Source organism: Schistocerca americana, chromosome 2 (assembly GCF_021461395.2).
Source record: "Schistocerca americana isolate TAMUIC-IGC-003095 chromosome 2, iqSchAmer2.1, whole genome shotgun sequence".
In the NCBI taxonomy this organism is placed as follows: domain Eukaryota; kingdom Metazoa; phylum Arthropoda; class Insecta; order Orthoptera; family Acrididae; genus Schistocerca; species Schistocerca americana.
This window is the reverse complement of record NC_060120.1, coordinates 822,297,799-822,310,708: the sequence shown is the minus strand read 5'-3', so window position 1 is coordinate 822,310,708 and position 12,910 is coordinate 822,297,799. Positions and strand designations below refer to the sequence as shown.

The following is a 12,910-nucleotide window of genomic DNA, read 5'->3' as shown; positions in this document are numbered from 1 at the left end:
CTACATTTCCAAAAACCCCTGGCCTCAACCTCTGCTAGTCCCTGTCCTTTACCTACCTATCCCCTGCCAGAAATCCTGCACTATAAAGCCTTCTATTCCATAAATACACCCACTTGTCTTTTTCCCTCGTCTACTCCTCTCCTCTCCTCCCCTCCCCTCCCCTCCCCCCTCAAACCTACGTACTGCACCTAGCAGCCGCAACCCTACCCTGTCCCAACCACATCCCTGAATGTTCCCACGAGAAACACAAAACCCCTGCTCTGCTATCCTGCCCCTCCCTGCCCCGGCCTCCTCCTTACCTCCACCAACCCCAAATTGCTTCTCCCTTGGGGAGCAGTTGCTGTGCACAGCCCAGCTTCAGTGGCCAGAAACACCGGTGATATGGGTGTGAGCTGTTCTTGTGTGGGTGCCTTTTGGCTGAAAGCTTAAATGTATAGCAGTCTTTTTGTTTTATTATTTATTCACAGAATTCTTGTGAAGTGTTGGTGGGGATTCAATGTTACGACTATTTCCTGTCTCACCTGTGACGAAGTTTTACAGATGATTAACAGCACGCTTTATAAACATCTGATATTCAGATTTAAAGGGAAGGTAAACCAACTGTTCATATGATCACCAGTAAATCTTAAGTTATTTCTATTTATACTTTCTGTTATAATAGCTTTTGATTGTGAAAGATGTAGTGCAACTGTCCCATCCACTACAATGAAATCCCCCTATACCTGTCAGCATTAAATAATAGAAGACAAGGTGAAAAATACAGCAATAAAGCCATTATCATGGGCAAATGTTATGTTTTGTAAGCAAAAAAAGTGTTATAGATGGCACCATAGCTGAATACATATTTTTAATGTTTACTTCCTGTTTCTCCACTTTGAGGAGTAATAACATAGCATTTTTTGGTCCTCTACATTTGTCACTATGCATCAGAATTTCCTCAATCATTCTTTTTTTCTATTTTAGATTTGTGTCAACCTAACATTACTGGTATAAAGCAATTTTTATGTGAATAGCTCTTTTGTTATAATTTGGATTTAATCATAAGAAGGATGTAACTTCACATTGTTGAATTAAGAAGGTGGCTTTCATATGAATATTGGTACTATAAAAAGATTTACTTTGCACTCAGTAATGAAATATGCTTACCAGTTAAGTATCAAAATAATTTACAACATTGGCTGAGTACCTATTGGCACTGAGATGCACTTAGTTTTATATACTTCCTCTCAAAATAGGTTATTGGCGCACAATACATTCTCAAACACAACAAATCAGGTTTAACAAAAATAGTAGAGTCAGAATCTTTCCCTCTCTTTTCTCAGATGTTCGTGAGAGTTTCAAGTGTCTTTTACAGCTCAAATCTGTTTTTTTATATGCTGAACCAAACACAAATAAAATGAGGAAGTGTTTCAGGCACACAATTTGTTCTACTGCTTACCTCAAATGTGCTGAGACTATTTCATCCAGTGGTGGCTCAACGATTTTTTCAACAGCTGCCTCTGGATTTGATACTTGGAGTTTGCTGCTGGCAACATGAGGATGCCGAAACGACAAGTACTCCTGAAAATGAAATTGCTAGACATTCATAAAATTCTGCAGTCAAGCTTCTATTTCCTCATTTTGAGTGGAACAATTTGTAGATCAAATAAAACTTCATGTACACAATACATCCTTAGACAATACACATGAAAAGGAATCTGGGCAACTTTCAGCAGAATAAGAACTACACTACTGGACATTAAAATTGCTACACCACGAAGATGACGTGCTACAGACACGAAATTTAACCGACAGGAACAAGATGCTGTGATATGCAAATGATTAGCTTTTCAGAGCATTCACACAAGGTAGGCGCCGATGGCGGCACCTGCAACATGCTGACATGAGGAAAGTTTCCAACCGATTTCTCATAGACAAACAGCAGTTGACTGGTGTTGCCTGGTGAAACATTGTCATGATGCCTCGTGTAAGGAGGAGAAATACGTACCATCATGCTTCCGACATTGATAAAGCTCGGATTGTAGCCTATCTCGATTGCGGTTTATTGTATTGCGACATCGCTGCTCGCGTTGGTCGAGATCCAATGACTGTTAGCAGAATATGGAATCAGTGGGTTCAGGAGGGTAATACGGAACGCCTTGCTGGATCCCAACGGCCACGTATCACTACCAGTCGAGATGACAGGCATCTTATCAGCATGGCTGTAACGGATCGTGCAGCCACGTCTCGATCCCAGAGTCAACAGATGGGGACGTTTGCAAGACAACAACCATCTGCACGAACAGTTCGATGACGTTTGCAGCAGCATTGACTATCAGCTCGGAGAACACGGCTGCGGTTACCCTTGACACTGCGTCACAGACAGGAGTGCCTGCGGTGGTGTACTCAACAATGAACCTGGGTGCACAAATGGCAAAATGTCATTTTTTCGGATGAATCCAGGTTCTGTTTATAGCTTCATGATGGTCACGTCCGTGTTTGGCGACATCGCGGTGAACGCACATTGGAAGCGTGTATTCATCATCGCCACACTGGCGTATCACCCGGCGTGATGGTATGGGGTGCCACTGGTTACACTTCTCGGTCACCTATTGTTAGCATTGATGGCACTTTGAACAGCAGATGTTACATTTCAGATGTGTTACAACCCGTGGCTCTACCCTTCATTCGATCCCTGTGAAACCCTACATTCAGCAGGATAATGCACGACCGCATGTTGCAGGTCCTGTACGGGCCTTTCTGGATACAGAAAATGTTTGACTGCTGCCCTGGCCAGCACATTCTCCAGATCTCTCACCAACTGAAAACGTCTGGTCAATGGTGGCCGAGCAACTGGCTCGTCACAATACGCCAGTCACTACTCTTGATGAACTGTGGTATCGTGTTGAAGTTGCATGGGTACCTGTACCTGTACACGCCATCCAAGCTCTGTTTGACTCAATGCCTAGGCGTATCAGGGCCGTTATTACGGCCAGAGATGGTTGTTCTGGGTACTGATTTCTCAGGATCTATGCACCCAAATTGCGTGAAAATGTAATCAATTGTCAGTTCTAGTATAATATATTTGTCCAATGAATACCCGTTTATCATCTGCATTTCTTCTTGGTGTAGCAATTTTAATGGCCAGTAGTGTATAAGCAGATAAAAACTGAAAAGAATGAAAGAAATTAAAGGCTTGTGTTAGCCATGAAACATTAATAGCAAAATAATCTAGTATGTATGCATTGGAAGGCTGTGTGGTGGCCAAAAGGAGGAAGGTTGATTATTGAGATGGGAAAGGAGCATTTTGAGAAAGTATTTAGGATGGTGAGAGAGGAAGGAAGCTTGAGAATAAGGACAAATGCAGAACTACAGACAGTTTCTGCACAGATGAATTGGAGAAAAATAGTGAAGTACAGAGAAGAATGAAGGCAGGTGGCAAAGGAGGCCAACCAACTCCTAATTTAATGCATTTATAGATGGGTTTCTATCAATCTTCAAAAAACACTTCACCAAGAAAACAACAAAGTATGGTACTAATGAGACTGCAAAAAAGCCCTGGATTACAAAAGAAATCAAAATATCAAGTGAAAGGAAAAGAATTTTGTTAGGATAAATAGAGAAGTAGGACTGATTACGTATTTCGAGAATGGCTGTGTTGTCTTAATGAAGGTGATCAAAAAAACTCTCTTTGCGTGTCCTACATGAATAATTCAGATAGTAAAATTAAATCTATATGAGCAATAATTAAAAGAGAAACCAGGAAATAGGTCAAAGAATGTGAGAAGTTTGTTATTAAAGAAACTGTCCAAATAATATATGACAGTTGTCAGGTAGCCAACATATCAGATAATCACTTTCTTGAAATAGTTCAGAAGATTGTGTGCGTTGATTCCACAACACAGTTAAAGTTCCACCCCTGTTCAGCATGTGGTGCCAAAGTTGCAGGAGTTTTCTAACTGTGACAAGAGGGTGTAAGGATCAAAGGAGCCCACTGCTAACACTACTGCTGCAGGCGATTGAGCGACTTGCATGATAGTATGAGGCCTGGTCAGGAGGATCTGAACACAGACACTTGGAGCAACTTCCAAAGAAGATGACTAGTGGCTGAGTGGGAGGATAATAGGCAGACAGTGGCACCAATTGCAAAGAAGACTGACCAGCCAGTGTTGTCAAGGCACCCAAGAAGTCTGTGCTTGGAGAGCACGGGCAGTGAGTGCACCTTGTGCTGTGTGCCCCATATACTGGACTCTAAAAGTGAAACTCTCATATTTGACACACCTATGCCTTGATGTCCAGACAGTAAATTGCCTGAATATGCCACCCAGAAATGTTTGTCTTCACAAGTGAATTTTCTGTTCAAGTTACTGGGCAGGTGTTTCTCCATTATTCTTCTTCCTGAGGATTTCAAGAGACTGAGCTAGAGTTCATTTATTTCATGGAATTTTTATAATGTATGTTTGAAGTGTGATTTAACTCTACTGCTAATTAAATTACAGAAAGTGGTTCTTTAGTCACAGAAGACTTTTGCTCAACTGATCTAGGGATTTAATTAAAAGGGAACCAGCTAAGGCTTTTACAATCACTGAGTTCATTTTGATTTTAATCTTTTTGTTTGCTTTTCTTGATAGTTGGTATCTGTGACCCAATAAAAAAGGAGTTTAATGATAAATTGTGTGACTACTTAAATATATTTGGTCCCCAAAAGCCCCCCCCCCCCTTCATTTCTCATCATACTGCTGCTGCTAAATTATCCTATCAATGGTAGTAGTTCGTGGTTACGTAATGTGACAGTGTTGCAGCTATGGTGTAGAATATAGTTGTGACAATTTATGCATTTCCACTGTGTGATGTTGCAGGTATGGCTGTTAGAGATGTTCCCAGGATGGGTAGCTTCAGAAGGAAGAACTAGTCTATGACGTCATCATTTGTTGACAGGGCCCTGCAGCTACAGTGTCCAAGCTGACTCAAAAGCTTTGCCAGGTATTACGAGAACCAGTTCAGTTAACTTAATATGGAGAATGTGGAATAAGTACTGGTGGTACAGTGGTTTCCATTAGCCTTGGTCAAGATTGATTCATTTATTGAATTTCTGGATGGGGAAGTGCCTTTTCCATATTGAATTGAGAAGGTTGCAGGCCAGGGTAGCACATTACGCAAACTGTTTGTGTGACTTGAAGCTCCTATGCAAGGAAGGAGAGAACAGTAATGTGGTGGAATGTCTCGAGCAAAGGCTGCACAGATAGAGTTAACAGTAAACAACATGTATCTGCAGTGGAACTAGCCCAGACACAGAAATCATCCAAATACAGAACAAGTGTGACTAATAGTCCAACGGATGCAAGGAATCCATTAATGACAATGAGGAAAAGATATGCGCTTAATTTGGTACCCTGAGGAATGCCATTCTACATGTTTCACAAAAAGCTGAGATCAGTGCCAGCACGAACTTGATGTGACCTGTGGTACAGGAACTGGTGAACAAAAATCAGAGGGGCCCTGAAGACCCCACTCAACGAGTGTAAGTAAGATGTGATGGTGCCAATCCGTATTGTAGGCTTTAAAATGATTTAAGAAAACCGCAACAAGATGGAAGGATTGAGAAAAGGCCTGCCGAACTGCAGTCTGAACCAAACCAGATGACCGATCAGAGACTGATCCTCCCAAAAGCCCCACTGGTAAGGTGACAAAAGGTCCTGAGGTTCAAGGATCCAACAGAGCCAATGGGCCATCATCCATTCAAATAACTTGCAAGACACTTTGGAGGACTGAGATGTTGAAGCAATTGGTTATGGATAGAATCAGGACCAGATGATGATTCGTGGGAAGAGGAGAGGGCCAGAAGCAGTTCCCAATCAGTAAGATCATCTTAATAAGATTCTGCCTGATGACGGATAAAATATAAGCAGGAAGCTTTGGTCTGCTTTTGTCAGAGGAGGAAGGTGGCTGACACCGATGCTGTCACAAAATAGGTTGCAGATCGTACAAAAGGCACCCACCTGGGCAAGGTCTGGAATGGAAGATGGCCACTGGCAATGTTGGAGGGTGCGGAGCGTAGCCCTCACTTGTGACGAAGGAACAGAAGAACCTAGGGAGGAGACAAGCATTCCCAACATATCCACTAGCTCTCTTTGATTAAGTAACAGACTTTGGCACAAAGGCATCTGAAGGTAAAAAGACTGGCAGAGTGTATGTGTTGCAAGGCTTGATGGCAATCACAGATGGCAATTGCAATGGCTGTGCCCCACCACGGAACCAGCCGGCGCCAAGAGGGTCCCATCGAGTGGGGGATGGCAATGCCAGTGCCACAAATAATCATATAGTGCGCATCACGGATGACGTCATCAGTACAACCTGAGAAAGAAGGGGTAAACACACCTGGGAGGTACATAGAGGCCAATCAACATGGTGGAAAGTCCAGCATGGTTGCAAGAAACTGTTCTATGAGGAGACCCTGAATAGATGAAAAATCACTGCTTCACAAGGGGTGATGGGCATTAAAATCTTCAAGTAGGATGAAGGGAAGGAGGAGTTGCAGAAGGAGGGCAATTAGGCAGTGGGCACAGGTGGCCTGTCAGGACGGCAAATGCTTCCAATGTGGTATAAAGGGAGATCCATGTACTAACAACATCCATACGAAGCAATATGCAAACACCACTGGAATCCCTCAAAGGACCAATCTGGTTCAAACAGAAAGCACGGAACTCACAAAGCATCAGTGAGTGAGCATCAGTAAAATGAGATTCCTTTAGAACAACACATGCTGCAGAGTAAAAAGAAACAAGGGATTGCAACTCCGATAGGTGACAGTAGTAACCATCACAATACCATTGATAAGCAAATTGGGATCCAAATAGGAGGTATATTGGTCAAAGATAGACATACTGCTGCATCACCGTACATCACCAACAAGGGTGAAGGGCCATCCGTAAACAAGCAGGATGTGAGGGGAGAGTTGGCACCTTCAGGGGCACCAGAGGGGCCTTGGGCCTTGCCTGGGACTTATGTTTTTTCTTCTTCCCTTCCATAGGTCGAGGAGGGCAGAGCCCAGAGACAGGGCAGGCTTCAGTGAGATCCCGAAATGAGAATGAGTGGGCAACCTTGGGGCGCTCAGACTGTGGTTCCCACAGCTGATGTGTGGCATTAGGCCTCCGGTCTGGGAGACACTGGGGAAGGGGTCCCAAAAGGGGTGCCCATCACCAGCAGATGTCGAAGAAGGGGGTCACTTCCCGGCTGGGTAGGATTAGTAACACCCAGAGGGGAGAGTGTGGGAACTGCTGGAGAGAGGGAGAGGAGAAGGGGTGAGGGTGCAGGACTGGGATAAGAAGGAGGAAAGGACATAACAGAAGCAACAGTAGATGTCATATTTCTGATGAGCCTCAGTGTAGGATAAATAATCAAGGGACTTAATATTTCTGTATCTTCTTTTCCTTCGTATAAACTGCCCTATCTGGTGAGCATGGAGAGTGATGGTCATGACAATTAAAATAAAGGCAGTGGAACACAGGAGATCCCCTCATGGAGTGGGTGTCCACATTCACTGCATCGAGGGTCCGCTGTACAGTGGGAAGACTTGCTCGAAATGCAAACACCAAAAACGCCTGATGGGTGTCGTTCCAGATTGACAAGGCATTCCTTATCAATTTGAAGAATGAGGTCCCTATGAAAAATGACATCCTGAACCACATTCAAAGACTGATGAGGAGTAATGGATGCCAGGATGATTGCCAAGATGGTAAGGCACAAAGGGCCGCAGATTGGGCACCAGGAGAAGTTGTGATCAACAGAGAACCTGACTACATCTTACTGAGAGAGTCCACTTCACCAAATACTTCTTTGATTGTTTGCACAAAATTATCAGCTTGGTGGGGTTGAAAGTGTCCCCATCAATTCTGGTGCAGACCAAGGAGTGAGGAAAGAGGCAGTAAGGTTACACACTGAAGATACTAAGATGTTCTTCCAGGAGGTTCATAATATGAAGACAAAATTTAGAAGGGGAGGTCAAACCCCAACGGGGGCCCAAAAATGCTTAAAAGAAAAAGTGAAAAAAATACAAGAGGAATAAAGCCGTAAGGGATAGCAGGAACCAGGAATATAGCTGGTCTGTCGTAAGCAAGGACCCTGAGAGAGGGAAGAAGGCTGCATACAGGAAGAAGGGAAGAGGGGAAGAAGGGGGAAGAAGGGGGAAGAAGAGAGAAGAAGGGAGAAGAGGGGAAGAAGGGAGAAGAGGGGATGAATGGGTCAGAGGGGATGAATGGGTCAAAGGGGACGAACGGGTCACAGGGGAAGAAGGGGGTAGAGGGAAAGGAGTGAAGACAGGGGGAGAGGGGCACGGCAAAGGGATTGCAGCCATGAAGAAAGAAAGGGTCACAAAAGGTCAGGGTCTATGTGTGCCATGCACGAACTCAAAGAAAGAGTCGTGAGACACCTAGTGGGCTGACGGACTAAGTAGGATCTTGGATCATTCTGAGGGAGATGGTACTGAGAGAATAGGGGAGGAACTCCCGAACTCTGATGTAGTTAATCCAATTTTAGGGGAATTTCCATCATTGTTTAAGGGTAAAGACAGATATCTGGGGACGATGAAACCCTAAGATAGACAAAAAGAAAGGCTGACAAGAAATGAAGAGCCTAAGCTGTATTTTTTGAATATTATTATTTTGTATTGTGAAGCCCGAAATGACTTTAGTAAGGTATGTTGGCATTACAAGCAGTGCAGCGACAATTAGAAAAGATATTTGTGGATTTTGTTTGGCTTTTTCCTCACTCATGTTAGGGGAACAAGTATGCATTTATTTGCTTGGATGCCTTTTTGAGGTTTTCTTAGCTTTTTACCACCTGTGCAACCAATGTGGAGGCAGCTATAAGTTTTTTGAAAGGATTGTCTGTAATACGGGTGAGACACTCTACCACCACTCCATATCATCCCAAACCCTCCTTTGCTGGAAGGGTCAATCACAATCTTCATGTTGCACTAATCACATACCAACACCACGACCATACCCTTTGGGATGAGACACTGGAGTTGTTGACATATGTCTTCACCACTGCCAAAGGTGAGGCACATAAGGACACTCCAGGGAGGCTTATTTTTGCCTTGCCGCTAAATTCACTCCTAATTTATGTCTATTGACAAACTACTATCTAATAAGACATTTCCCGAAGATATTCAGGAGAGCTGGATTCAGGTCAGAAAAACACATTCAAGCAACCTGTAAACAGGAAGTTATACACTATAATAACAGAAATGGTCTAATAGACTCAGGATAGAAGATCAGCTTTACCTCAGAAATTTTGTCAGTGTTGGTAAGGTTGAAGTAAAACTCTTACCACAGTTTCAGGGGCCTTACCAAATTCTTAAATTTATAACTCCAGTAACCGCTCTTTCAAAGGAAGTTGCAACATTGGAATGTATTGAGCTTCTATTTTCCAGCTCAACCCTTCATATGGCTCGAACAGAATACAGAATGTGTTCTAAGATTATACTGTCATGTCATAACTACACTCAAGTCCAAATCTGAAAGCAGAGTCGTCAGTACACCATGTAACACTGAGAGCACATTTATTGCAAACACCAACGTATAGCCACAACAGAAATGAATTCCTGCATGGAGATTGCTGGTATTTATAAACATCAAATATTTCAGAGTATACACGATGTACAACTTGGCTTCTACCATTTTTTCCCCAACATTTGAGGTTTTAATGAAACTAATTGGTTACACATGTATCATTCAAAGTATTTTCCATCGCTGGCCACTACTTTCTCCCATCTTTCGGGCAGTGTACGAATCGTGCGTTGAGATAATTGTTCATCTTTTAAAGCGATACACAAATCGATCCAATTTGTGACTTATTCATGAGATCAGAAGTGTTGGTCAGCCAGGCCATGTACCATTGATCTAAACAAGTGATTGTCAGAGGGAGCGTCTGGAGAATACGGTGGGTGGGGTAGGACTTCCCATTTTAACATTTCCAAGTATGTTTTGAGCTCTTTTGCAACGTGGAGTCAAGTGTTGCCGTGCTGTGAAATCACTTTATTGTGCCTTCGCTGTATTGCAGCCATTTGCCCTTTAATGCTCTGCTTAAATGCATTAACTGCATTCGATAACGAGCACCTGTGATTGTTTCACTTGGTTTTAACACCTTGTAGTACGAGACACCAAGATGGTCCCACCAAATGCAGAGCACGATCTTGGAGCCGGTTTGGCTATTGACATGGAAACATGGCTGGGATATTCCCATGATTTTTTGTGTTTAGGGTTATTGTAATGAACACATTTTTCATCCCCGGCCACAATGTGATGCAGATATCCCTTCCGTTTTTGCTCTGAAGCAACTGTTCACAAACACACAAACGTCTTTCAACATCTCTTGGTTTCAGCTCACATGGGACCCACGTTCCTTCCTTATAAATCATGCCCATAGCCTTGAGATGTTTTGAAATGGCTCGCTGGGTTACTCCCACTAATCGTGCCAATTCTTCTTGAGTTTGACGCGAGTCTTCACTCAGCAATGTCTCCAATTCTGCATCTTCGAAAACATGCTCTCTTCCACCACTGTGCTGGTCTATGCCTTTAAAATCACCGTTCTTGAAGCGTTGAAACCACTCACGACACGTTCTTTCACTAATAGTGTCCTTACCATATGTACTTGAGAGCATTCAATGAGACTAAGCCGTTGTTTTCTTCTTATTGCAACAAAACAGTAACACCTCCCGCAAATGACGAGAATTAGGCTCGTAAACTGACATTTTCAATCAAGAACAACTTTATGATGCAGACACAAATCGACTAATGTTTGAATGAGGTTATGTTGACTGAGGTCCAAGCTAACTGCCTGACGTCTGGGAGCTGTTTCTTTTGACCTCTACTTACCGTTGTTGCCACCTATTGGCAAACGGCGGAAGCAAAGTTGTACAACTTGTACAAGAATAACAAACACAATAAATTTTTAGAATCTTGCATAAATGGAAATACTGAATAACGAATAGTAGCCAGTAGTCATGTTTGAAATGGCGACTTGCAGTGCACCAGCCAGTGACACAAACAATCACGCCACACTGGATGCACCATAGTTTGGCAATAAGTACACTCAATGGAGTCATTGTTATAAACTTCTTGCATTTTATTCTGGACGTAGAGGACAGACATATGAACCAGAAATCTGATATGTTTGTGTTACAGCGAAATGACCCTCCCTCTTTTTTTTCCTTTTTTTTTTTAAAAAAAAGTAACAAAAGTGGGGGAGGCTTGTAGGTAACTAGTTTTGATGGGGGAGACTGTGCAGTGATTTTGTAACACAGTTGAAGCTCCTCCCCACTCAGCAAGTGGTGTCAAAACTGCAGAAGCTTTCTTGTTGCAGTGAGAGAGTGCAGGGAGTGAATGACTGAGGTAACCATTCATAGTCAAGGCTGGATGGAACTGTACACATAGACAAAATTCCCTTTAGAGGAAATTATACTAGATCATTTATATTGTGATGTCGTTCCTCAAAATATGCAAGAAATTGCCTCCACTGATATTGAAGTGAGTGTGAAGAATGTATATGGAAAATTTATTTAGTAATACAGTTATTTGATGCTTATCAATGTTTATCTTGGAACAGAGAACATTTTATATTCTGCCATAGAGAGTTGCGTTCTAAAGATCTCTGCATGGATATCTTGCTGACTGTTCTGCATTGCTAATACTTACACATTATTATTACTTATTACCTACAATTGTTAAGAGTCTATTATATACTGCTAATTAATGAAATAACTCAGCACTGTAGGACAGTGTCAGCCTAATGATTAAATAATAATGTAAATGGTTGCCTATCAGAAAGCAACAAGTATGAGCTCTGTGTGTGTGTGTGTGTGTGTGGGGGGGGGGGGGGGGGGGTGGAGGTCTTGATGTAACATTCAATTAGTTCCAGTTATCACAAACATTAATGAATGTAAGTGACCCCATAATTGGCAATAGAAATGTTTCAAGTGCATTTATGTTGTCCTGATTTTAATTTTTCTTCCCTGTTTTGTGAGTTACATTTAGTTTTGTGTAAGGGGATGTGGATGGGATGGGGTGAGGTAGGGTATGGGGTGGCATGCGGGAGGAGGGCTGGGGGTAGGATAGTGTTTTACACTAGCTTTCGGAGGTTATGTTATACAGTGGGCAGCCAATTCAATGTTGCAACATGTACAAACATAAAATACTTTTGTCCATTACTCAAAGTTTAAATGTGAGCACAATTAACAATGTGGACATTCAGAAAATACATAAAAACTTACTGATAACGTTGTACCATCCCTGTTCTGCCAAGCATCTTCCACCTGCACATAAAAGAAAAGAATGTTATCCAAACAGAATGTTTTAACAGAAACAAATTAAAATTTCTTTAAAACATGATGTATACACAACTGCAAGCTCTGAGTTTATCTTTGTTTATAAATAAAATAACTGCTGTATACTTTTTAAATAACAGCAGTTGCAAAACTGAAATTTGATGGCTTTACAGGAATGTAGTATCAATTGAATCTCCTTCCCCTAACCCTCCCCCCCCCCCCCCCAAAACACACACACACACACACACACACACACACACACACACACAGGATGAAGAAATTGGTTCAAACAGTCTCGAAGAGAATGCGAAACAGTACACCAAAGAAGCAATACAGATAACATTTAGTGAAATAAAAACTGATCACACACCTCTCTCTGAAACAAGAAAAATCATTAGGTCTCTCAAAAGAAAAAGTTCAAATGGAGTCAATAATATCTCTAATAAGACACTGTACCAAGCACAATAGCCTACTAAAAAAGTTATGTTTTTGTAGAATATGTAGTTCAGCATATGCCTGGATTAGTTCTCATTTAAGAAACGGAATACAGAAAGTTATCCTATGCCGTATGAGTAATACAAAGACAGATGCCACATCATCCTTATA

General features: G+C 42.2%; 1 protein-coding gene across 1 annotated transcript in view; it reads right to left on the bottom strand.

The window, feature by feature from the left end:
• The window catches only part of LOC124594991 (PCI domain-containing protein 2), a 69,637-nt gene that overhangs the window by 28,070 nt on the left and 28,657 nt on the right, over positions 1-12,910 (bottom strand). The window contains exons 2-3 of the mRNA XM_047133532.1: positions 12,251-12,292; positions 1,439-1,560 (exon numbers count right to left, since the gene is read on the bottom strand). Of these exons, the coding sequence (XP_046989488.1) occupies positions 1,439-1,560; positions 12,251-12,292 (164 nt within the window). The remainder of the gene's footprint in view (positions 1-1,438; positions 1,561-12,250; positions 12,293-12,910) is intronic.